The sequence below is a fragment of the Ursus americanus genome, chromosome 13 (assembly GCF_024610735.1).
Source record: "Ursus americanus isolate L20-20 chromosome 13, mUrsAme1.1.p, whole genome shotgun sequence".
Lineage (NCBI taxonomy): Eukaryota > Metazoa > Chordata > Mammalia > Carnivora > Ursidae > Ursus > Ursus americanus.
Window position 1 is genome coordinate 36,919,458 of NC_142139.1, and position 25,813 is coordinate 36,945,270.

The 25,813-nt window shown below is 42.7% G+C and overlaps 1 protein-coding gene across 2 annotated transcripts in view; it reads left to right on the forward strand.

Annotated features, from left to right (window-relative positions):
• The window catches only part of ARHGAP10 (Rho GTPase activating protein 10), a 313,438-nt gene that overhangs the window by 273,232 nt on the left and 14,393 nt on the right, over nt 1–25,813 (forward strand). For both annotated transcript variants that reach the window (XM_087866502.1, XM_045798867.2), the window contains one exon: nt 13,602–13,761. In XM_087866502.1, coding sequence (XP_087722628.1) covers nt 13,602–13,761 — 160 coding nt within the window. The remainder of the gene's footprint in view (nt 1–13,601; nt 13,762–25,813) is intronic.

Here is a 25,813-nt window from a genome sequence, read left to right on the forward strand (position 1 = left end):
TACTGTTTTCCACCATGGCTGCACCAGTTTGCATTCCCAACAACAGTGCAGGAGGGTTCCACTTTCTCCACATCCTCACTAACACCTGTTGTTTTTTGTGTTGTTGATTTTAGCCATCCTGATAGGTGTGAGGGGATGTCTCCTTGTACTTTTGATTTGCATTTCCCTGATGGTAATGATGATGAACATCTTTTTTTGTGTCTGTTGGCCATCTGGTTGTCTTCTTTGGAGAAATGTCTGTTTCATGTTTTCTGGTTATTTTTTAATTGGACTGTTTGTTTTTTGGGTGTTGAATTTTATAAGTTCTTTATATATATTGGATACTAACCCGTTATTGGATGTGTCATTTGAAATATCTGCTCCCATGCCACAGGATGCCTTTTAGTTTTGTTTATTGTTTCCTTCACTGTGCAGAAAGTTTTTATTTGATATAGTCCCAATAGTTTATATTTGCTTTTGTTTTCCTTGCCTCAGGAGACATATTTAGAAAAAAGTTGCTTTGGCCAATGTCAAAACAGTTACTGCCTGTGTTTTCGTATAGGATTGTTATGTTTTCAGGTCTCGCATTTAGGTCTTTAATCCATTTTGAATTTATTTTTGTGTATGGTATAAGAAAGTGGTCCAGTTTCTTTCTCTTGCATGTTGCTATCCAATTTTTCCAGTACAATTTGTTGAAAAGACTATCTTTTGCACTTTGGATATTCTTTCCTGCTTTGTCAAAGATTAGTTGGACATATAATCGTGGGTTTATTTCTGGGCTTTCTATATTATTCCATTGATATGTGTGCATATTTCTGTGCCAGGGCCATACTTTTTGATTATTATAGCTTTGTCATATAACTTGAAGTCTGGAATTGTGATGCCTCCAGCTTTGCTTTTCTTTTTCAAGATTCCTTTGTCTATTCTGGGTCTGCTTTTTTTTTTTCAAGATTCCTTTGTCTATTCTGGGTCTTTTGTGGTTCCATACAAATTTTAGGATTGTTTGTTCTAGTTCTGTGAAAAATGCTGTTGGTATTTTGATAGGGATTGCATTGAATCTGTGGATTGGTTTGGATAAGTATAGACATTTTTTTTTTTAATGATTTTTTATTATATTATGTTAGTCACCATACAGTACATCCCTGGTTTCCGATGTAAGGCTCGATGATTCGTTAGTTGTGTATAACACCCAGTGCACCATGCAATACGTGCCCTCCTTACTACCCATCACCGGTCTATCCCATTCCCCCACCTCCCTCCCCTCTGAGGTCCTCAGTTTGTTTCTCCTAGTCCATAGTCTCTCATGTTTCATTCCCCCTTCTGATTACCCCCCCTTTCTTTATCCCTTTCTTCCCCTACCGATCCTCCTAGTTCTTATGTTCCAGAGATGAGAGAAATCATATGATAGTTGTCTTTCTCTGCTTGACTTATTTCACTTAGCATTATCTCCTCCAGTGCCGTCCATGTTGTAGCAAATGTTGAGAACTCGTTCTTTCTGATAGCTGAGTAATATTCCATTGTATATATGGACCACAACTTCTTAATCCAGTCATCTGTTGAAGGGCATCACGGCTCCTTCCACGATTTAGCTATTGTGGACATTGCTGCTATGAACATTGGGGTGCATATGGCCCTTCTCTTCACTACGTCTGTATCTTTGGGGTAAACACCCAGTAGTGCAATGGCTGGATCATAGGGTAGCTCAATTTTTAACTTTTTAAGGGACCTCCACACTGTTTTCCAGAGTGGCTGTACCAACTTGCATTCCCACCAACAATGTAGGAGGGATCCCCTTTCTCCACATCCTCTCCAACAATTGTTGTCTCTTGCCTTGTCTATTTTTGCCATTCTAACTGGCGTAAGGTGGTATCTCAGTGTGGTTTTGATTTGAATTTCCTTGATGGCTAATGATTTTGAACATTTTTTCATGTGTCTGTTAGCCATTTGTATGTCTTCATTGGAAAAGTGTCTGTTCATATCTTCTGCCCATTTTTTGATTTATTTGTTTCTCATGTATTGAGTTTGAGAAGTTCTTTGTAGATCTTGGATACCAGTCCTTTATCTGTAGTGTCATTTGCAAATATATTCTCCCATTCCGTGGGCTGCCTCTTAGTTTTTCTGACTGTTTCCTTGGCTGTGCAGAAACTTTTAATCTTGATGAAGTCCCATAAATTCATTTTATCTTTTGTTTCTCTTGCCTTTGGGGATGTGTCATGAAAAAGGTTGCTTTGGCCGATGTCGTAGAGGTTGCTGCCTATGTTCTCCTCTAGAATTTTGATGGATTCCTGTCTCACATCGAGGTCTTTCATCCATTTGGAGTTTATTTTTGTGTATGGTGTGAGATAGTGGTCAAGTTTCATTCTCTTGCATGTAGCTGTCCAATTTTCCCAGCACCATTTATTGAAGAGACTGTCTTTTTCCCACCGGATGTTTTTTCCTGCTTTATCAAATATTAGTTGCCCAAAGAGCCGAGGGTCCATTTCTGGACTCTCTATTCTGTTCCATTGGTCTATGTGTCTGTTTTTGTGCCAGTACCATGCTGTCTTTGTGATCACAGCTTTGTAGTACAGCTCGAAATCCGGCATTGTGATGCCCCCAGCTTTGTTTTTCCTTTTCAACAGTTCCTTGGAGATTCGGGGCCTTTTCTGTTTCCATACAAATTTAAGGACTATTTGTTCCAGCTCTTTGAAAAGTGTCGCTGGTATTTTGATCGGGATGGCATTGAAAGTGTAGATTGCTCTGGGTAGCATGGACATTTTAACTATGTTAATTCTTCCGATCCATGAGCATGGAATATCTTTCCATCTTTTTATGTCTTCCTCAGTGTCTTTCAAGAGTGATTTATAGTTTCTAGAATATAGGTCCTTTACGTCTCTGGTTAAGTTAATTCCAAGGTAACGTGTGGTTTTTGGTGCTATTGTAAATGGGATGGATTCCCTAATTTCTCTTTCTTCGGTCTCGTTATTCGTGTATAGAAATGCAACTGATTTCTGAGCATTGATTTTGTATCCCGCCACGTTACTGAATTGCTCTATAACTTCTAATAGTTTGGGAGTGGCTTCTTTTGGGTTTTCCATATAGAGTATCATGTCATCTGCGAAGAGAGACATTTTGACTTCTTCTTTGCCAATTTGAATACCTTTGATCCCTTTTTGTCGTCTGATTGCTGTTGCAAGGACTTCTAGTACTATGTTGAATAATAGTGGCGAGAGTGGGCATCCTTGTCGAGTTCCTGATCTTAAGGGAAAGGCTTCCAGCTTTTCCCCATTGAGAATAATATTTGCAGTAGGCTTTTCGTAGATGGCTTTTATGAGATTGAGAAATGTACCTTCTATTCCTACACTCTGAAGGGTTTTAATCAGGAAAGGATGCTGTATTTTGTCAAATGCTTTTTCGGCATCGATTGAGAGGATCATATGGTTCCTGAGTCTTTTCTTGTTGATATGATGTATCACGCTGATTGATTTGCGAATATTGAACCACGCTTGCATCCCAGGTATGAATCCCACTTGATCGCGATGGATAATCCTTTTAATGTACTGTTGGATTCTATTAGCAAGTATCTTGTTGAGGATTTTGGCGTCCATATTCATTAGGGAAATCGGTCTGTAATTCTCCTTTTTGATGGGGTCTTTGCCTGGTTTGGGGATCAAGGTAATATTGGCCTCATAGAATGAGTTTGGTAGCTTTCCTTCTGTTTCTATTTTTTGAAATAGCTTTTAGGAGAATAGGTATTATTTCTTCTTTGAATGTTTGGTAGAATTCCCCAGGAAAACCGTCCGGGCCTGGAGTTTTGTTATTTGGAAGGTTATCACTGACTCAATTTCTTCATAATTAATTGGCCTGTTTAAGGAATCAATTTCTTCCGGTTTCAATCTTGGTAGTTTATAGGTTTCCAGGAAGGATTCCATCTCTTCCAGATTGCTTAGTTTATTGGCATATAGCTGTTGATTAAAATTTCTAATAATCCTTCCAATTTCAATGGTGCTCGTCGTGACCTCTCCTTTTTCATTCATAATTTTAATAATCTGGGTCCCTTCTCTTTTCTTTTGGATAAGTCTTGCCAGTGGTCTGTCAATTTTATTGATTCTCTCCAAGAACCAGCTTCTAGTCCTGTTGATCTGCTCTACTGTACTTCTGGTTTCTGCTTGATTGATTTCAGCTCTAATTTTGGTCAACTGCTTCCTCGTGCGTGGATTAGGCCTGTCCCTCTGTTGCTGTTCCAGCTTCTTGAGGTGAGAATATAAAAACTGCATTTTAGATTTTTCTATTCTTTTGAGTGAGGCTTGGATGGCTATGTATTTCCCCCTTAGGACTGCCTTTGCAGTATCCCATAGGTTTTGGACTGTTGTATTTTCATTCTCATTGGTCTCCATAAATTGTTTGATGTGATTTTTGATTTCCTGGTTTATCGAGTCATTCCTGAGCAGGATGGTTCTTAGTCTCCAAGTGTTTGAGTTTCTTCCAAATTTTTCCTTGTGGTTGAGTTCCAATTTCAGAGCGTTGCGGTCTGAGAATATGCAGGGGATAATTTCAATATTTTGGTATCAGTTGAGACCTGTTTTGTGTCCCAGAACATGGTCTATTCTTGAGAATGTTCCATGGGCATTAGAATAGAATGAGTATTCTTTGGTTCTGGGGTGTAGTGTTCTATATATATCTAAGAGGTCCAACTCGTCGAGTATGGCATTCAAAGCCTTTGATTCTTTGCTTAGTTTTTGCCAGGGTGTTCTGTCTATTTCTGATAGTGGAGTGTTGAGGTCCCCTACTATTAATGTATTTTTATTTATATGTCTCTTTATTCTGGTTAAGAGTTGGCTTGTGTATCTTGCTGCTCCCCTGTTGGGGGCATATATATTTATAATTGTCATATCCACTTGTTGAATACTTCCTTTAAGAATAATATAGTGCCCTTCTGCATCTCTAACTATAGTCTGTAGTTTAAAATCCAATTTATCTGATATGAGAATTGCTAGCCCAGCTTTCTTTTGAGGTCCATTTGCGTGAAAGATGGTACTCCATCCCCTTACTCTCAGTCTGAATGCATCTTTGGGTTCGAAATGAGTCTCTTGTAGACAGCAAATGGATGGGTCATTTCTTTTTATCCAATCTGCAACCCTGTGGCGTTTATGGGAGAATTTAAGCCATTCACATTAAGACTGAGTACTGAGAGATATGATTTTGATGATGCCATGTTGCCAGTAAAGTCTTTGTTTGTATTGGCTGTGACTTTCTGTTCTGTATCACTGTTGGGGCCTTTTTACTTTTATAGAGCCCCATAATATCTCCTGTAGGGCTGGTTTGTGGTTATGAAATTGGTTAGTGACTGGCGATTCTGAAATGTCTTTATTTCTCCATCAATTCTGAATGACAGCCTTGCTGGATAAAGGATCCTTGGCTGCATGTTTTTCTCTGAAAGAGCTTTAAATATGCTCCCCGAACCCTTTCTCTCATTCGGGTCTGTGTAGACAGGTCTGACGTAATTCTGATGCCTTTGTCTTGGTACATGAGAAATTTCTTTGCCCTGGCCACTTTCAATATTGTATCCTTGGATCTAATATTTGCGAAATGCACTATGACGTTACGTGGCGTAGGTTTGTCATGGTTGAGCTTGGGAGGGGTCCTCTCTGCCTCTTGGACACGAATGTTTGTTTCCCTCGCTAGATTAGGGAAGTTTTCAGCTACAATTTGTTCAAATATCTCTTCTAGACCTCTGTTTTTCTCCACCTCCTCGGGGATGCCGATGATTCTGACATTGGATCGTTTCATTGAGTCAGTAATCTCCCGTAACCTACATTCCTGGGCGTGGATTTTTTTAAGACCATCTTCTATTTTCATTTTTTCCTCTATTAACCCATCCTCCAATTCACTAACCCGTTCCTCTGCTTCTGTGACCCTGGCCACCAGAGCCTCTAGTTTTGCCTGCGTTTGGCTCATAGAATTTTTAATTTCTGTCAGATTCGCTCTCATTTCTGTCCTTAGGGATTCTATATTCTTAGTAACCTTTTCGTTAATAGTTTTTTCAATTCTACTCATCATTTTGACCATTGTTACTCTGAATTTCATTTCTGATACTTTGGTTACATCCATATCCATTATTTCTGTGGCAGAGGCCACGGACTCACTGTCTTTTCTTTGCTGGGGGGGGGGGCTTCTCCTTCTTGTCATTCTGATGAGGAGAGGTTGAGGGGTTGTCCAGAGCCCGAATTATTGACTGGGTCCCAGGCTGTGCCCCTTGTTTTATAGGGATCTTAGGGATGTGGGCTTCTTCTTTAAAGATTTTATTTATTTATTTATGTGGCAGCCAACCAGCGAGAGAGGGAACAGAAGCAGGGGAGTGGGAGAGGAAGAAGCAGGCTCCCAGCGGAGGAGAGGGACTCCTTTCTGGAACGCCGGGATCATGCCCTAAGCCGAAGACAGGCGCTCAGTGACTGTGCCACCCAGGCGCCCGGGTTGTGGGCTTCTTGATTTTTCAGCCTGCCTTCTGTGTTCTGGGGGAGGGGCCTGCTGCGCCGATACTCAGGCAGCCATGTTTGGGTAGAGTCTCTGCGTCCCCTGCGAGGGGGGATGGGGATGGGCACTCTCTGAGCCGGTACTTCCAGGCTTTTGTTCTCTGGCAGCTTTCCCTGGCGGTTTGCTGTGCCTCTTCTGAGAGTCATAGCAGAAGCGGCGGAATTTCAGCCTCTGTCACAGAACAGAGGGATTGCGGCCCGTTCTCCACTGATGTTCTGGCCACTTTAACTCTGTTACTGTTGGTGCTGCTCAACCCTGCAGCGTCCCGGGATGTGCGCCCCACACCCAGCGTCCCAGCCCTCACTTCCAGGGCCGGCGCGTCTCTGTCCTTTGTATTTCTAACGCCGCCAGCCGCCCTGCGCACGCTCCGGGAGCTCCCGGTCTCAGTCTGGATCCAGTGAGCGCACCGGGATTCCGGTGTTCCGCGAGATGCCTGGTGGCGCGTGCACCCGGCTCACGGTCTCAGTCTGCTGTTTTGCGGGTTCGACCGCGAGTCCGCCCGCTCCCCCGTGCAGGTGGCTGCCGCTTCCCGGCACCCAAACGCGGCGGCTCCCTCCCCCTTCCATTTATCTTCCGATATCTGTGCACGGTTTCACGGCTCCCCGCTTCGTACCTCAATACTCAGCGCTGGAGATGTTCATTTGTAGAGATCCAGATGCGTCTTCCTGCGTCTCAGGCTGGTTCCGTGGTTATTTAGGCTGGTCTGGTACCTATCCAGCTCGACTCGGGGGACCGGCTGAAAACGGTGAACTCCTCCGCCATCTTAACTCCTCTCCAAGTATAGACATTTTAACATGATCTTCCAATCCATGAGCATGAAATGTCTTTCCATTGTGCAGTATTTCCTCTATTCCCCTGTTTTGCACTCTGAGTTCTTTGGATTGAAGTCTCTGAAGTTCCTTTAATTTTGAGGAATTAGTTGTTGTTTCTTTAAGTATCCCTTCTTCTCAATTTATTTCTTCTTTTGGGACCTTGATGTTGGCAATTTCACTTTCATTCTATATTACAAAGCTCTAAATATCTGAATTTTTATATTTGTTGAGTTTGCTATCTTAGTTTTGTGTTCTAGAAATTGTATAATTCTGTCATAAAGAAGGATTTTGTGTGTGTTCTCATGGTTTTGATGACTTGGAACCTCATTCTCCTTCTCTTTTCTACTCCCTCTCTGGCTCTTGCCTCAACCTAAGTGTTTGGTTCAGAACCAGGTCTTATTATTCCTGCTCATAAATCACATCCTGGAGGTGGGAGGGGTAGGCATGTCAAATCTAGTTTCCCAGGCAAGTGGAGAACTCAGTCATAGATTTTGGGCTTCTATTTAGTGTGGAGAGCCTCTCCCAGCCCCCAGTTCCATATGGAGAGCCTGGTTCTAGCCCCCTGCCTCATGCCTGGTGGATTACAGGCGTGTTGTACTTGGGACACCACAGGATTTAAATGTCTGTCTGGTTCTGTTGGTTTCCATGGGTCCTGGAGCCAGTAGTCCTTTGGTTTATTTTCCCTCTGGCCTCTGACACTGTGTTCCCTGTTTCACAGATAGGTTTAACAAAATCTGGAGTGCAGTTATATCTTTTTATTTATTTTTAAAATATTATCATTTTGTTGTTGTTGGTGGTGGCAGCATATGTGGGAGGGTAGGGTGGGTTTCCACTTAAAATTTCCTTGCCCTCTAGAGTGGAAATTTCCTGACCAGTGTTTATTGTAGAAGTGTTACCGTGGTGTTGTCAGTGTAGTTACTTTGTTCTCAGTAAATGCTTCTTTGCGCCTAGTGATGAACTGTTTGATATTTAGAAGTGCCTAGGATTTTCCCGGCCTGACAGGAGGCATATGTGTGTCGGTGGAACTGCAGGAGTGGTCTGCAGTTGCCTTCCAGTGAACCCAGATGCACAACTGTCAGGCTCACTAGAATGAAGTTCATTTAGTATACTGGACCTTTTCTTCTTCCCTCCCTCCTTCCCTCCCTCCCTCCTTTCCTTCCTTCCTATTTTATTTATTTATTTGAGAGGGAGAGAGAGAGAGAGAGAGAGAGAGAGAGAGAGAGAACATGAGCTGGGGGCAGGGGAGCAGAGGGAAAGAGAAGCAGACTACCTGCTGAGCAGGGAGCCTGACGTGGGACTCGATCCCAGGACCCTGGGATCATGACCTGAGCCAAAGGCAGCCGCTTAACCAACTGAGTCACTCAGGCGCCCCTGGATCTTTTCTTTCTATGCTTTTTTCTTTCCTTTTTTCTGTCCCCCTTTCCTTTTCTTCCTTCCTTCCGCTAATATATAAACCAGGATGTTTAAGAAAGAAAAATATAGAATATTCTTGTTGCTGTGGAGATAATTCATTTCTGAGGAATAACCTAAAACTTCTGTGGTTCCTTGATGGATGCACACATTTTAGGCTAACATGGAAAACAGCAGGTAAGAGATTCAAAGGGAACTATCTCTGACTTCTTAACAGTGAGGAAGTATATTTGAGAGGAAGACAAGAAGGAAATGAATGAAATGGAAGGGAACCCTCAAAGCCTTGTTCCCTCCAACAGTGCAGAAGCACTTCTACTTACATGAAATGATCAGAGATGAGTAGGGAGAATTGTTTGTCATCATCAGAACAAGAAAGGTCAACTACTAGCATGAAAGTCTATCCATCTATTAAAATTGAAGAGATGACGGTCCTCTGCATTGTTAGATATGGTAGAACTATCAAGTTCTTGTTTCCTCTTCTTGCTCTGATTTTCTGCCAGTCTTTGAAGTTTAAGTCTATCGTGAAAATAAAACACTGTTCATGTCCTCAGGGTCATAAAAAAAAATCAGACTAAATAGTGAAATGTGGTAGCCATCATGAAAGGCATGTCCTCTTGCATGATTTTTGCCCAGTTGTTATGAAACACCACCATCACCACTACCAATAATCTTGTTTTAGGGAGAAGCCGGCTCCTTGCTTCTGGGGCTTCTCCAAGGTTCTCTTACATTTCCACATCATTTCCTTTGTGTCCTCCGTCCAGTGCCGTGACTTCAGTTCTACCGAATGACACTCAACTCAAAACAGCTGTCCCTGAGCTCTTTCCTGAAGAGCTCAGGGGTTGTAGAACCAGCTCTCGTCTGGGTATTTTCACCTGAATTTTTTATTGACACCTGTAGCCGAAGCTATCTACAACTGGTCTTATCTCCCACACCCAATTTGTTCTTTGCTTTTTATTCCCTATTTCAATCAATAATTCTACCATTCACCTCCTTGCCTAAGCCTAAGGGTTATCTTAGGTTCCTCTCTCACCCTTCACCTTTATTCACAGAGTTCTAGTGACTGTACTACTGAATATATCTTGAATCCATTCTCTCTTCACCCCTGCAATAACTTCCCAATGCCTATGGAACAAAGTCAGGTACCTTAACGTTTTATATATCACCCCACTTCATCCTCTTACTTTCTACCTTTGCCCTTATTCTCCAGCCAAATCGAACTCTCCATGGCTCTGGAAACTGCCACATTTTCTCTCTTGTTTCTATGCTTTCAGCCATGATATTTGCTTTATCAGGGGTTCTTTCCTTGCAAGTCTGGCAGTAATTTCTTCCTTTTCCTGTTGCCTGACTCCCACGTCTTTCTCCCTCCACCACTGGCAGGTTTGGAAACTTCTTTCTCTGGATCGCAAAGCTGCTTGATCCAATCGTAGTATGGCTGACACTAGCTTCTGCTGTGTTTGTCTTTAGCTTACTGTCCTCGGCACTCTAATGTGACCACCTTCGGGCTAGGGACTGATTCTTCACCTTTATAACTGAGCAGCCGTGAAGTGCCTCGTACGTAAGTAGAGGCTCAGTAAAGGCTTGCTTATTGAGTAAAGAGGGGGAAAGATATTTGTTTTGAAAGGGGAGAGGATGATAATCTAAAGCTGTGTGCATATTTCCTAACAATACTTTGAGGCTTATAGATTTTTTTTTCTCCTCCTTAGTTCCTAGAGGCGCTGGCTTTCCATACTCATAATATTTCATGTGGCAGTGAGTCCACAGTATTTCCTGAAGATTCCTGGTTTGCCTGGCCCTGCATTATGTTCTCTAAGGATTACCGAGACTGAGGCCTGGTCTCAACCCTCAAAAAATGCGTAATGGAAATGGGGAATTAAAACCAGGTCATGAAACCATTAGATGATAGTGAATGCAAACTTGCTTGCTGCTCGTTGTGAGAAAGGAGGGAAGAGGCAGAACAGGCAGCTGGCAAGTGCTTTGTGGAGAAGGTGGGAATTAAGCTGGGTGCTGTGAAGAAATCATTTTCTCTTCTAGGTGGTGGTAGTTCTATTTCTAGTGAGTTTCTTCTCTGGGAGTCTGTTCATAATGAAAGTCCTGCAGCACCATTTCTGCTCACTTACCGGCACAGCCGTGTTACTCACAGGTGATTTGTCTGTCTGTAGGTGCCTGTTAAAGGGTAGCACCTATGGGAAGAGGCTGTGTGACGCTCAAAAGAAAAGGAAGGTGAGAAACGATGAGAGTATCTGACTTTAATTCTCAAGTACAAACCAGTTTCATAGGCTTTAAAATCTTTAGTCCAGAAATCATTTGGACATAGAGGTTTTTTGGGAAAAGTTTTATTATGTTCATACTAGTTAAAAAGTCCTAGTTTGATTCGGGCGAACTAAAGTCTCAGAAATGGTTGTAAGTATTTAATGTTTATGTGCCTGAGAAGTTCTGTGCCCGTTTCCTCGAATTCAGTGATTCTCAAGTAGATAAGCTCATTCTGGAACCGTGAAGGAGAAAGGAAATCTGTGTGCACAGAAAGTAGGGTGAGGTATCTCTTCACTTGATCAGTTTGTGTAAACATGTTCCCTTCTACCAATATTCTTTTCACTCGAGGGTTCCGATTGCTACTGTTTGGCAGGGTGGGAGAGAGAAATTCTCGTAATAGAATGTGATTTAATATGTTGAATGACCGTTTGTGCTGTGTCACTCTGCTGGGGAAAAGGATTTGAGGCTTTGTGGATGACCTAGTGTATCTGCTTGTAAAAACATTTCAGGCATCTTTTGGAAGTAACATTAGACCCTTGCTTTCCACTTCCCCAAAGTTGCTTCTCATTGAAAGGCTTCTCCTTGTAGGAATGAGTCAGGGAATAACTAGTCCCAGACTCTCATTTGCTGTGTCATGCCCTGCCCTAGAGACAGGGCATGAGGCCCAGAGAGCAGAGGGCCGGGATCCAGCCTCCCGAAGCCAGGAAGCTGCCTGCGTCTGACTCACTGTTGAGCTGATCCTTTTCTGCTTCAGAGCTGATCGTATTTTGCTACTTCTAGCCAAGCCCCGATTTGGCAGCTTTTGTAAAGGTACGTGTTCAGGAGTTCCGGGGAAGCTGGAGCTCCAGCCCCTTGTTCTTGGGCATATTCACAGAATAGAACTGGATGGATTTGAACTATCCAGACACAGGAGGAGAAATAGCCTTAGTTTCAAAGTGGACTGTAGCCCAGAATGAAAATCAATCAAAAGGAAATCATACCGACATATCAGTGGGTTACGGTTTATTTGCCTGAATGCTGGCCCATGTATTTGGGGCTGAGTTACTCCACATAGCTAAACACTTTCGTGGTGAAGGGCTGTGGAAAGAGTGACTTCACCGAGAGAGGAATCATACAGTATTAGACTGCACCTTTGCAAATGGGCACTGAGCAAGGCTTTACAGGGACACTGAGATCAGGTCTCAGAGGTTGCATTTATCTCTTGTTCCAACTTATCTCTCACCTTCCCCTACGACAACACACTTAAGGAAAGAAAAAGCTCAGAAAACTCTCCTTTACCAGAATCTTCTGCCCACGATCATCCTGGTAGTTCCTCTTTTTTCCAGCCATCACCACCATCTGTAACTCCTACTTTCCTGAATTCAACTTTTCTAGATCTCCATTTCTAAGATTCTCTCTCTTAGCCTGAGTTGTAAGCTGGGTCAGAGTTAAATAAGAGTTATCTCATACAATCAATTCTCAAGGTTAGCATCTTGGGATCTAGCTTAAATCAGAGCCCAGAATTTCTCTTGTGCTTCATTATTAGCAGAATTGAAATCCATCTGAGATGGTTTTCTGAGAGCAAGTTCCTTGCTATTCCTGGTGTTCATACATACTCTCTTTCTAGGACCTGGGATGAGGGGACTAAGGAAAAATGAAGGTTTAATCAGTATCTTCTTCTGTGGCAGTTTCTTGATCTATTGTGACCCATCATCTGTAAAATCAAGGCCAAATCAGTGCCTCTGGATAGAAGTGCCTGAGCAGTTCATATTTTAACGGGGACTGTGAATGTGGCCGAAGGGTCCCAGCTCTGGTGGGTGCTGTTCCGGGACATTATGATAGGTGGGAGTACCAGGAAGATAAGGAGACCAGTTGAGGAAAACAGCTGCTCTCGTGAGCTCTCTTTTACGTTTTTTCATCCCAGCCCATAATATGTACAAATGACACTAAACGTATCCCATAAAATGGCCCTCTGCGAATGAATAAATCATGTAATCCATTTAAAAAATGCTTCTCAGTTTTGGTTTAAAGTCCTCCCTGCAGTCACTGCAGGGGCCTGATTCTTCTATAACATCCTCCCTGATGTTCCCAGGGAAATGGAAGTTTCTCTATGCCTGGGATTTTAATAAATTGGACTATTAAGTTGTAATCCAAGACACCAGCTCAGAAGACAAGATCCCTTTAGACTTGTTGAATTTATTACACACTAAGTGGTGACTGGCAATGTCTTAAAGAAGCATCAGGTGACTAGAAAGGGAGAGGTTGGCCACATTGGGGCTGGGGTACTGCTCTGAATTGTTCTTGGAGTTATCACTGCTTTATAACTGGGCTCCTTAGAGATTAGGAAGTCATTGTGGCCTCCATTAAGGTCTCATCTTCCATTGGATCTGATTTTGATTATTGTGTTTACTTGTGGAGAAAACACTCCTCGCCGTGTATTATCTGTGATTTAGTTTAAGCATCTTTGGTTCAAAACAAAAACAAAAGCTTTAAAGAGAGGACACCCAAATAATCTCAGGGTGAATTATAAGTGTAATTTTGGATTTAATTTGATTTGAGTAATCAAATGATGCCATATAATTATTAGTGAAGTTGTGTGTGTTTTTTTTTCCTTTTGAGTATGCGTTTGGAAGTTCATGCTATTTTTTTCCTCCCTAGGTGACAGTGCTAACCTTCCTAAGGAGGACACCCCTACCAGTAATCTAGATTCACTTTCCTCTCCATCCCCCACGACTGCAGCCGTCCACGGGCCTCCCGGACCAGACAAAAACCACCTGCTCGCAGATGGGGGCAGCTTTGGGGACTGGGCATCTCCTGTGTAAGTAGCTGTGCTTTTGTTTGGTGCTGCGGAAAGGAGGGCCATGTCCTTCATTTTGAAGTCCACATGGCAAGTGGGTACTAAAGTGTTAGGTCTAAGGACCTCTGTTCTCTAATCAGTGGGACTGCTTAAGGGAGGATGGTCCATAAGAAAGGCCTTCCTTGAAAGCATCTCCGTGTTCCTAGTGTGGAAATGTGGATGGGTGCTATTTCAAATCTGTTTTGAGTTTAATTTGTGGCAGTTTTGGTTGCATGAAGGAAATTTGTTACGGTCCTACTCCGATACTCAGGATGTTTTCTCAGTGGTAATGCAAACTTCTAGATGGAGAAGAATGCATGCACTGTGATCCACAGACTCAAAACTCTCTGTAGAATGGTATTTTAGTTGTTTGAATTTTCAAGAGCTTTATGCTAGTGTTCTCTCTCTTCTCCATAACACTCTGCATACTTGACAATTGATGGATGAAATATCTGATTTTATCTTCTCAGTTTGGTTTAGTGACAGGCATGTGCCGCTCAGCTCAGGTATATCAGGACAAATAATACTAACACAAACAATATGGACCTGGTCTGACTACATGGTTTGTCTTTCTGCGCTGACCAAGCTGTGGAGTAAATGCAGATTGGCGGTGGTTTGGGACATCAAAAGAGCATCAAATTTCAAACAAATGCTCAGAGAGCAAGAAATAAAAGAACCCTACTAATAATTACATGCCATTACTTGATTAGTCAATCAAATTACATCCAAAAATACATTTATAATTCAGCCTGAGAGTATTTGGGTGTCTTGTCTTCAAAGTTAAAAATTTTTTTTTAAAAAATCTAACTTGCCTAAAGTAAGTCATAGATAATGATGTCATCTGACCCTAGCTGGGCATTCTTGGGACTTTAAATGGAATTGGAAAGTGTCCTTCACATTACTTGGCTTTTTATAGTTACTGCTGGATTCACATGAAATCATTATGAACTTAATTAAGTATTAAAAGAGACTAGGAGAATTTTGGTATGCTAAAATTTGGGGGTGACCTAAAGACTGAAAATCTAACTGAAACTTCAGGTGAAACTCAAAATATGGAAACATTCACCAGATGAGATCTTTTCCCCACGATTGTAATATATGTATATTTATATGCCAGAGACTGTGTATTGTGGACTTAAATTGCATATTACTCAAACATGTTTGTCATTTTTATTACTCTTTTTCCAGATTAAAAATTTTCTTTTCACTTTAGTACTCCAAGCACCAGTGACAGTAATTACATAGGAACCTAGACTCTAATCCTGGGCACTCTGGGGGTAGAATTTGCATGGGTGCGTGTGGGCACGTGTGTGTACAAATGTTTAAGCAAAAACCAGATTTCTAATTACTTCTAATTAGTTCTTTCAGTAAACGTGTATCATAGTGGAGAGCAGTTTAGTTAATCCTACCTCTTCCAGAGTGGTTCTGTAGGAAAGTGACATTATGAGCCATGATATGGCCAATGCTCAATTCGTAGCACGTTCATGCCTGAAACATGAAGGGCTTGATATTTTTGGTCGTAAATCAAACGAGGAGTGAATTCCCCAGCTTCCTATTCATACAAATTTTAAAATGTCATGGAAAGCACTCCAACACTGAGAGGCCAAAAAGGGAGAGGAGAAAATAAGTAGTTGAAGCAAGTCTGGAAAGGAGATTTGTCTTATAATGTAGACTTTCTCCTACTTCAGGAATTTGTGGGTTTTTTTGCCTGTGCAATGAATAAAATGCATGTTTTTTCTCTTAATTATGTAGAGTGTTTCTTGTGTATCTTTTGAAGGGTTTACTTGTAAGCATATTTCAGTCCGTTTATCATGAAGTGAGGAGTGTGTCTCAAGCTTGAGCACTCGCCAAGATCACGGGGAGGGCTTGCGAAGCCTGCACTGCTGGGCCCGACCCTGGAGTGACCCGAGGCTCGAGGGGTGGCCTCCAAGTGTGCATTTCTAACAGAATGCCAGGTGATACAGACACCTGCCCCTGTCATGCCCCTGGTTCCAGGCATGTGTGGATTGTAAATCGCTTCTCTGAGGAGTGTAGTTAGGATAAGTGATATCTCTTCTTGCCTTTTTTTTCTTTTTTTAAACTCTTCTGGGATGGTGTGTTTGCTGTCTTGAAGTCCCCCTGGGTGGCTCCCCCATACTTTGATTCATTCTGCCTGAACTATTTCCCCCTTTCTTTGCTCAAGGCAATCTGACCTATCTTTAGGGTCTAATTTAGTTTCCACTTCCAGGGAGCTTGGTCTAGTGCTGTAGTCTACAGGAAGATTCTCAATATCTTTCTGTCTATACCCAATGCTGGACATGGGTAAAATATTGCCTACTAGTATCAGTTAATATTTACCTTTTAGTGTTAGTTGATATTTAAGCGGTGTATGTGTATGTGTATCTGTATATTCATATCTAAGTCTCTATCTGCCTGTCTGCCTACCTGTGTATTTTAGTCCACTCAGGCTGTGATAACAAAAATACTTTGAGTGGCATATAAATGACAGAAATTTATTTCCCACAGTTCTGGAGGTTAGATTTCCAAGATTAGGGTGTCCTCATGCCGGGTTCTGGTGAGAGCCTGCTTCTGATTTGGAGAGTGCTGGCTTTGTGACTCTTAGAAGGACACCTAATTCCATTCGTGAGGATTCTACTCTCATGACATCATTGAATCCTAATTACTTTCCAAAGACCCTACTTCCTAATAGCATCACATGGGAGGGGGTAGGGTTTCAACATATAAATTTTGGAGGGACACAAACATTCTGTCCATACCACTGTCTTTCCCTCACTCCAAGATAGATTATAAAATTATTGATGATAGAAATTGGGTTTTATCACTCTTTGAACTTTTCAGTGATCATGACGTAGTTCTTAAAATGGGAAATAAAATATTATGTATTTATAAAAATGCTTTCCTCTTGGAAATCTCATTTCTTTCTATAGATCATTGAATGTCTGTTAAGCAACTGTGCTTTGTTTCTGGTCCATCTTCCTTCTTCCTTATAAAGATTAACGAGTCTTCCTCCAGGAATGTCACAGAATTAATCTCACCATATTCTCTTTATAGCATTTTTCTTTGTTTCCTTAGCATTTGTAAATGTGGTTTTTATTGTGTGGTGTTCTTGTTTCTTTTCTTTCTTTTTTTTTAAATCCATGATCTCTGCACATAGGCTGTACAGTATTGAATATAGTAGGCTCTGTGTAAATACTGATTAAAATTCCTTTTAATGAAACAAAAATTGCTGTGGGGTCATTAAAACTCTACCTAGGGCTTTAAAAAAGGAGGCAGTGCCTGGGCTGCCTGGTTTTAATCCAGTGTAGTGATTCTTCATTCCAAAACTTACACTTGCCTTATCTCATGTCCTGAATCATGGACAAATGTATGTGGATCACATAGGACCCCAGTAGCTCTGCCGTACAGAAATGTCATGACCCTAGCCACTGGAAAGCAAATTTGCAGAAGAAAACCTCCAGCAGCCGAGATTCAGATGGAGGCAGTGTGTAAATACAGCTGTAGCCTCTGACAGGTAGAAAACAATACGGCAGAATTGGACTTCTTGGGTTTCTGCTGATGTTTATGACTTGTGGGTATTATTCATTGCAGTCAATCAATCCGGAGCTATTACTTACCTGTACACTCAGTAAGGTGACGGGTGACTTCATTGCCAGTGAAGAATTGCTAGCTCAGTCTCCTTGGAGGACATTACATCATAGGTCAAGGTATTTCAGATGTTCCAAAGTCATTTTTTTTTTCCAATAAAGTAGTTTTCTCTAAACAGATTTTCTTCAATTGTAAATGATGGAGCACGTTCTTGACAAGTAATCCTTTTAGGTTCCCTGCCACAAAAGAAAATCTCTTTTAAGAAATACCCGCCATTGCTATCTGCTTCCCCTATAGATTTCAAATGAAAAGGGCCACCCCCTTTCCTGCCAGCACATCCCCCCCTCCAAGATGGCAGCACCGTGGAATATCTCTGTGTAGCTGGGAATGTTGGTATCCCAAGGTACGACTCACCCTGTGCTCTGGTGGGCCAGGACAGTAGACCCTTTTGTCCCATCTAATGAGAAGCTTGGCTTAGTTTGTCCTGAATACTCAGCAAGTCCTGACCCATCTTTCCCAGTTGCTGCCCAGAGCTGCCCAATCTTTTGTTCAAGAGATTCATGCCTACCCGGATGGGATGCTAGCTGCTTGCCATCATTAGACAGCAGACTCCCACTCTCATTTACAGCCTTGTGTGGCATGCCACCCGTAGTCGCCGTGTGTGCTCACTGGGAACCATTTGTGTGCTTGTCAATGAAATAACTTGCTTCCTTTAAATTGTGCAAACAGTTTGAGGTTGCCCATAGACAACTATTTGGCATTTTAAATTACTTGACTGTTGGTTCCATGATTGCTTTTTAGGAAAAGTTGATGAACACATTTTGCTGGGAGCCCTTTAAGTTTGATTTGTGACTTAGTATACCACAACAAGCCATGAGTGATTTGTCTGAAGTTCAGAAAATGAATCCTCTTGAACAGTTTTTAACAAATTTCTGTGAAATTTGGCACACACCTAGAAATTAGAAGATAGCAGTCGTAGGGAAGCTTTGTCTTCACCGCCTCCCTTCATCTCATTTCCTTTCTGCGTCTTTTCCACCCCATCAGGGAGGCTTCCTCTTGATTTTACTGCTCCCAACACTTCTTGGCCAGGGGCAGCCAGTTCACCCTAGAAATTGGCATGTTATATTTTCCCCCCTCTCTTGTTATGATTATTATTTAAAGAGAAAATAGGGAATTTATCTCTTAAAAGTTCTCTGCCCCCCATCTGCTTTTCTTTTTTCTTTTTTGCTTCCTTTATTTCTTTTTTTCTTCTTTTCTTTTCTTTTTTCTTTTCTTTTCTTTTTTTTTTTTCTTTTCTTTTCCTTTCTTTTCTTTCTTTTGCTAACTTGACTCAAATGAACACATAATGCTTTTGTAGCAAGGGGAGGAAAGCTACATAAATTTAACAAGAGATCAGGAGAACAGTGAATTTTCAGCATGTTTAGTGGCTAGTGGGGAGATTGTATCCTAATAAGTGTAGCACTTTTGTCTGCTTACCTGTAGGCTGGCTTTGGTTACAGACTACGGTGGGTTACATGGATTGAGGTCTCTAGTGGAGCTAGTACCTTCATATGGAAGGATGTCTTTTCTGGTGTCGGCTACTGTGAAAAGTGTGTTGGAAGCCAGTCCCAGCCCCCAGCCCCCAGCCCCCATACCTAAGTGCTCAGCAAAGTGCCCAGGTGGCTTCAGAAAGACTGAAGTCTAAGATAGCTCAAGTGGAGGAAGAAAAAGGCCAGTGAGCAAGCGGGGCATGTACCTTGGCTATGAGCCCAAAGCAGCCTTTTAAATTATGCTCAGAGGATGGATCCTTTCTGGACTTTTTGGGGGGCATTGGGGACTTATGGGCAGTAGAAGCTATTGCTTCATCAGTGGCTGGTGGCTAGTCTGGGAAGAAACCTTGATTAGATGCTTATCTTCTTACATTTCTCAGGAGAGCAATGGGGCATGAATTATCGGGGCCACCAGACTTTGTTTTAGCCACTTTATAACATATTTCATCTTAGTCCCTACATGAACCCAGTGGGGTAGATATAGCTTCATTTTTAAAGATCGGGAAACCAAAGCACACAGAGGGTAGGAAATTGCCCCAAGCCTCAAGACTCATAAGGGACAGAGGTGGAGTTTGTTCCTGATCTGTCTGCCCAGTGATCATGGTGTCCTTGGACTTAACTGTATTGCAAGGATTGAAATTTTCGAGGTGCATATGAGAGCATTGTTTGAAGTGCAGGTTTCCCTCAAATCTGAAACCCAGTGAGATCACAGTGGCTGCCCGCCCCTCACTGCCCTTGTTTTGAAGAGGGAGCGCTGCACTTACATTAGGTCCTATGGCTTTGGTTTATAATTATCTGTGGGTGATAAACACTTGAATCTGGTTGCTGCATATTCATCATTCAACACCTTTAGCTGAGATTTTGGGGAGGAGGGCTTCCCTTCCCAACAACAGAGCTGAGAGGCTTAGAAATTTGAAAATTTGCCGTAGAGCAGCATTCATAATTTTTTTTATGAGTAATGTGATATCTGGTCATCTCTCTTTAGCTTCAGTAGAGGGCTTGAAGCTAATCACAGGGCCCGCATACTTGGCCATTGACCATAAATGTCTACTCACATTCCTTTGTTTTGGGTACAGTTTTTGTCCTGCCAATTTCCTTGAATTTTCTGTCCAATTCTGTATGGAAATTATACTGTACTGGCTGCTTACCGTCCTCACAGCCTTCCATACACTTCCCGTGTGTCTTCCTAGGGCATTTTTGGTATTCGTATTGTGTACTTGATTCGCACATGGCCTGATTCACATCTTCCTTTGTGCTGTAACTACAGGTTCTAAAATTCAAAGGTTTTATTTTCAGTTCAGAACGTTGATTGTTCACGTAACTTTAAAGCCCCGTAATGAAAAGTTGACTTTCTAAAATTAAGACACACGTCAGAATTTTGTCGTCGCTTTTCTCCCACTTAACTCAAAGAACCAATTATGTCTTCTCGTTATTATTATGTTGCATTGGTTTTTGTTGTTACAATTTATCATTTGCTGTGCATGGATTGGTTGGTGGTATCTTAATATCAAAATGAAGGCAAGGACCTCCTGCGTTCTTTGTAACGTGGAAGATCATTTACACCAGTAAAGCATTGATTGCAGAGTCAGATAGGCTTGGCTTTATACCCACCTTCTGCTTCTTAAAACCTTGGAGGCCTTATATAAATTATTTAAACAAACCAGGGCTTAGTAAGATTGTCTGCAAAAGGGGAATCACAACATCTGCCCCTCTGGATTGTAATGTTTCAAGGTATCACATCTAATAAAACCCAGTCACTGCTCCCCTAGGAGCTCCAGGTGGCCACCTCTCTGAATTGCTTCCCTCTGAGAACCTAATTTAATATTCGTTAAGTTGACCTGACTTCCTGGTTCATCAGTTCCGTAATCTCCTTACTGTATAGCTCCGGAAATAACCTCTCTGGTCCTGGGGAATCCTTAGAGGCTGGTCCAGGAGGATTCAGCTTGGCGCTCCTCTCCTTGCCTCTCTGTGTAGGAACCTCCTTTGTAGAACCCTCTGAGAATAGGGCCTTTGGATATTGCACGACCAAGGCATGCGGTACCCACTGGGACCAGGCCACTCTGAGCAATATGCATAGTTCACCTGTTAGAACAGGTGACTCATAAAGCCAGCTTGGTAAGTAACTGAGGATTTTTCTCAGCAGAGTAATGCTGTATCTCTTTTGAGCTGCGCTTGGTAGGCCCTGTGTTATATGTTCAGGCCTCACACCGGGTGGCAGCTGTTTTCCACATAAGAATTGAGCTGGTAGAAACATTCTGTCAGTTATCCTGCAAGACTTCAATGCTGAGACCTCTAATGCCCCATCATTTTCTGAAATGAAGCTTCAGTTCCTTTTCTGTTCAGCTAGCAAGCTCAAGTTCAGCCCTCTTACCTGATTCCAATGATCATCTGGAAGGAAGAAAATGGGATTCAGGGAACACTCTTTGAGTGAAAGACGGGTCAGAGATGTAATTCTAAGACAATTCTTTTATAGCAAAACCCAAGAAAAGGATCACCTGTGGAGTGAACTTCGTAATCTGTAGGATGACTAGGTGGTGGCGTCCTTTCTCCTTAAGGAGGGAACCCCCCAGGAGCCTCAGTGTCTCACGGCGGGAGGCGAGGACTGTGTATTCATGGTGGCTGGGTCCAACATGAAAGGCTTTGTCTGAGCTGTGGGGCTCTTTCTCCTCTCCTGGCTCACACCCCTCTTGCAAAAGGCTTTTTTCGCAAGGGCGATCGCGTTATTGCTTTCATGTGCTGGCCTGATATATTGTTGTCTCCCCCATGCATGGGAGGTGCTCAGGAGCCGCTGGTGAGCCCTTCCACTCATGAGCAGCCCAGGTGAGCCCTGGGCATTTGCAGATGGGCTTCTGGCACACAGTGGGGGCCCCATGCCACAAAGCCAGTGCAGATGGGGGGCGGGGGCCCAGGGGAGTTTGCCATCATTGTCGTCTCCCCCAGCTCTCCACTCCAAAATGGATTCTCGTCTGGTCCATCTAGTGCCAGTGTCAGTGCTCTGTGGCCCACTTCTGCCTGTTTTTATACATAAAGTTTTATTGGCACACAGCCACCCCATCACGGACGTTGTGTCTGTGACTGCTCTGGCGCAGCGGTGATGCAGAGGGGAGGATCAGCTGTATGGCAGGCAAACACTGAAGTGTTTACTGTCTGGCCCTTTCCAGACCAAGTTTGCTGACCTCAATCTCATCTATAAATAAAACAAATCTTTTTGGAAAAAACACCTTTTTTAAAACCCCAGTTTCAACAAGTGAGGGGTTAATTGCCTTAAGATGGGCTGTGTAGGTGATTTTTAAACATAATCCTTATGAATCTTTTCTTGTCATTGAACCAAGCAAAAGGTTTCCTTGTAGCTTTTGGATGTCTTTAGTGGTGTGATCCTGATTTCAAAAGGTCTTCAGTTTTCTAGTGAATAAAGAGTTTATATGCAGCTGTTTTTTTTTAAACCTATTGTTTAAAATAAAATTTTTATTTGAAATAGTTGTAGATTTACAGAAAAACTACGAAGACACTACAAAGGGTTCCTCTAAACCCTTCATCCAGCTTCCCTGCTGTTAGTATCTTACCCAGAATCATGGTAGTTTTATTAAAATTAGAAATTCACGTTGGTACAGTACTGTTAACCAGAGACTTGACTGGGATTTCGCTAGTTCATCCACTCCTGCCCTTTTCTTCCAGTCTCCATTCTAGGGTACCATATGGCATTCACGGCACTTAGCGACTTTTTTTTCTTTTTTAGATCGTGACATCCACTTAATATCTCCAGTTTTTTCTCCTTGATATAGTGTATGTGTTGTCTTTGGGTAAAGAAAATGATTTGTTCATGGTGACATAACCCTGGAAAGCAGAGGTGACCTCTGACTCCAAAGTACCAGGGGCTTCATTTATCGCGTGTTCAGCGAGCGCCCGTCACTGCGGAGTCACACCTAGCACTCCACTGAAGCCAGACAGCCACGTCGCCTGTTAATGATGCCTTTCATTTTCATTAAGGAAACTGAGACTAGAGAGTTTATACTTACCCAGGTTTCCGTTGTGGGTGACCCTCAGCCAAGGCTAACAATGCCACGGGGCTCCAGTCTCCAGCGGACAGTCTGAGGTCATTCTCTTGCTCCTTGCCACAGCCTCTAGCTAGTGAGAAGTATCCTCTGTGCTTACAAAAACAAAAAACAAAACAAACAAAAAAAAACATGGGGAGACCAGCCAGAGCCGGCTTGGGAAGCCAGGTCGCTCTTCGGAACGGTGGCGCTTCCTGCACTTGTAATCCGTGGGATTACTGTCCTTCAGTAGCCCTCCCTTTGCCTTTAGCTCATGGTCCTGCCCCCTGAGTGGGTCTGACTCCTGTCCCTCTCCGCTCTTCTGCTTGTCTTCTCTGCCAGCCCCCCAGCAGGATGTGAGGCTGTGAGCTCTCTGCAGGCTAGGCAGAACGGGCTTGAGCACCCGCATGACCTCGACTGCATCCCTTCCAGCCCCGAGCTGCTCTTCTCGCAGGCTGTGAAATGGTAGCATGGCTGGCGCTAAGTGCGTCGGCGTGTGCGGGCTCTGTCTAGCACAGTGCTGGGGCGGCGGCCGCGCCTCGCAGGGGCCAGGGTGTGGAGGGGCGACGACGCTACTGACACAGGCGGCACCAGCTCAGGGCATTCACCGCCTCGTCCAGAAAGCCGCCTCAGGGCCCACGTGATCATTCTCCCAAAGGACCCTGGGCAACTCTCTACGTGGCAGTCATCACACTGTGTTATGATTATCAGCCTGTCATTCTCTGCTCACTTGACTGGGCACTCATGGACAGCAGATGTCCTAGTCCCCTGGGTGTCTCCAGGGCCTAGCATGGGGCCTGACAGGTAGTTCTCGGACCGTAAATGATGAGTCCATGTCCAGGTCTCCTAGTGGGCAATGAAGACCTCCTCGCCCAACCCTGGATGATGGCGACTCTCTTGTCATAGGCGTTTGCTTACTGCCACTGCTGTCCCCCTCAGTATGCTCATTTGGAAGCGACAGTGTGCTAGCGGTGGAATTCTCCCTCTCTGGCACTTAAGGAATAACTGTGGCATTTATTTGAACAGAGATTTCCCATAATATACAGATCTACAATATTTCCTTCTGTCTTTATTAACATTTTCAAACACTTTTGCCCAGGACAGCTGTTCTAGACTTATGCTGTACGTTTCCCAGGCTGGAATGAAAGATCATTTCACTAATGTGTTAGCTTCTGCTCAGAGACCTTGCAAATGAGGTTTTAAAATCTTTCATTCCAACGCAAACTTCTGATGTGATTCTGACATCATATAATCAGAGTCAAATATCTTGGTGGGGGGATTTAATCACTTCATATAAGCAATCATTTCTTTCCTTGATATGTGTTCTCCCTTTTCTGTGTCCTTTGGATATTTTAAATTATGCTCATTGCTGAAAGAGCCTAGAATCAGGCACTTGTGTTGCCAGCACTGCCCAAAGCCTGACCCGTCGATGTTATGCAAGAAATGTTCACTAGATGCAGAAGTTCTCTAGTGACTGGTGCAGCTGTTGTCAAATTTTAAGTCAAGGCCCTCACTCCCCTCCCCCATTGCTGAAATGCTTGTGCTCTTCTGCTGCCAAAAAGTTTTTAATATGCATGGAGCGTAGAGCCTGGTATTGGAAAAGATTGGGTCACAGTTTGAATCGGAAGCAGCATATATTGCCGATATGTTACATTTTATAAATATAAACTGTAAAGTATATACATACACAGCTACTGTCATAATTTTATGTGTCTGAGGGTTTATTCCTGCTCACCACGAAAGCTACAGGTTCTTTCCCTGAAATACAGACTCCAAAGCAAGAGTGTACATTTTTTATTATTATTTTTTTATAGAAGTCTCTCGGCACTTTCAAAAATGCACAGTCAACTCCCCACTTATGCTCCCAACACTCCACCCGCCCCACCGGAGCGCGGGAGACTTCTCTCTCGCCTTAGGAATAGCCAGATAGGCTTTCAGTGTAAGTATTTTCAAGAGTGAGTTTCTGAGTTAGCAGTATGAAATCTTTATGTGTTTCTAGTGAAAACCTCTTGTTGCCATTTATGCCTTTTCTTTGAGAAGGAAACATTTCTCCTCAAAGGAAGGTGGTGATACTGGCTCTTCTGCACTAAAAACGGAGAGGGGTCCATTCAGAAGCAGGTTCTTTCAGGTCAGTGTGTGAAACTGGGAAGATAGCAAACAAACATATTAGTGTACTTCCCTTTAATTTATTTCTGTTTTGGTAAATGTGGTTTCTGAGCTTTTCAGGAAGAGTCGACTTCTGCCTCCATTTTTGCAAACCACAAGCTGGCTTTCAGGAACTATGTGGCGCTTAGGCACTTTGTTGTAACTGGTTGCAGCTCATCATTAAATAAAATTGGTGGTTTGTGATGCTGCCAGTCCTGCTCATCAAAAATTCGTAAAGGGGCAGCAGGAAGAAGGGTGTAAATGTTTTTGATGCTTAAATTTGGGAAGTGGAAGGGAAGGACACTGAAAATAGTTCATTATGTTTTAGCAGGTCATAAACTTTTTATTCTTAGATTATCCATCATTTTTGGGTTTTTTTACCCAAAGACTTTTTTTTTTTTTTAACCAGGATTCTCCTCTGAACCACAGCAAAAAAAAAAAAAAAAAAAAAAAAAAAAAAAGGCCTGAGTATTTTCTCAATTCTCCCAAAGATGTTAATGTCAAGAACTTTGAAGTCTGAAATCTTATTCTGCTTACAAGCCACCAGATTTGCCTCTTGTGGTGTCACGGATACTGGTAGAAGATGCGGGACTCCTGGTCAAAAGACGACTAATCATGGCAGGAGCTGTAGTAGTCAAAGTTTCTGTTCCCTGACTCCTAGTTCCCACAGGGTAATGCCCGCTGGGCTGGCTGATACCTGCACGCGAAGTGTTGTAGAGAGGAATCCAGAGCTTAGGAAAACCA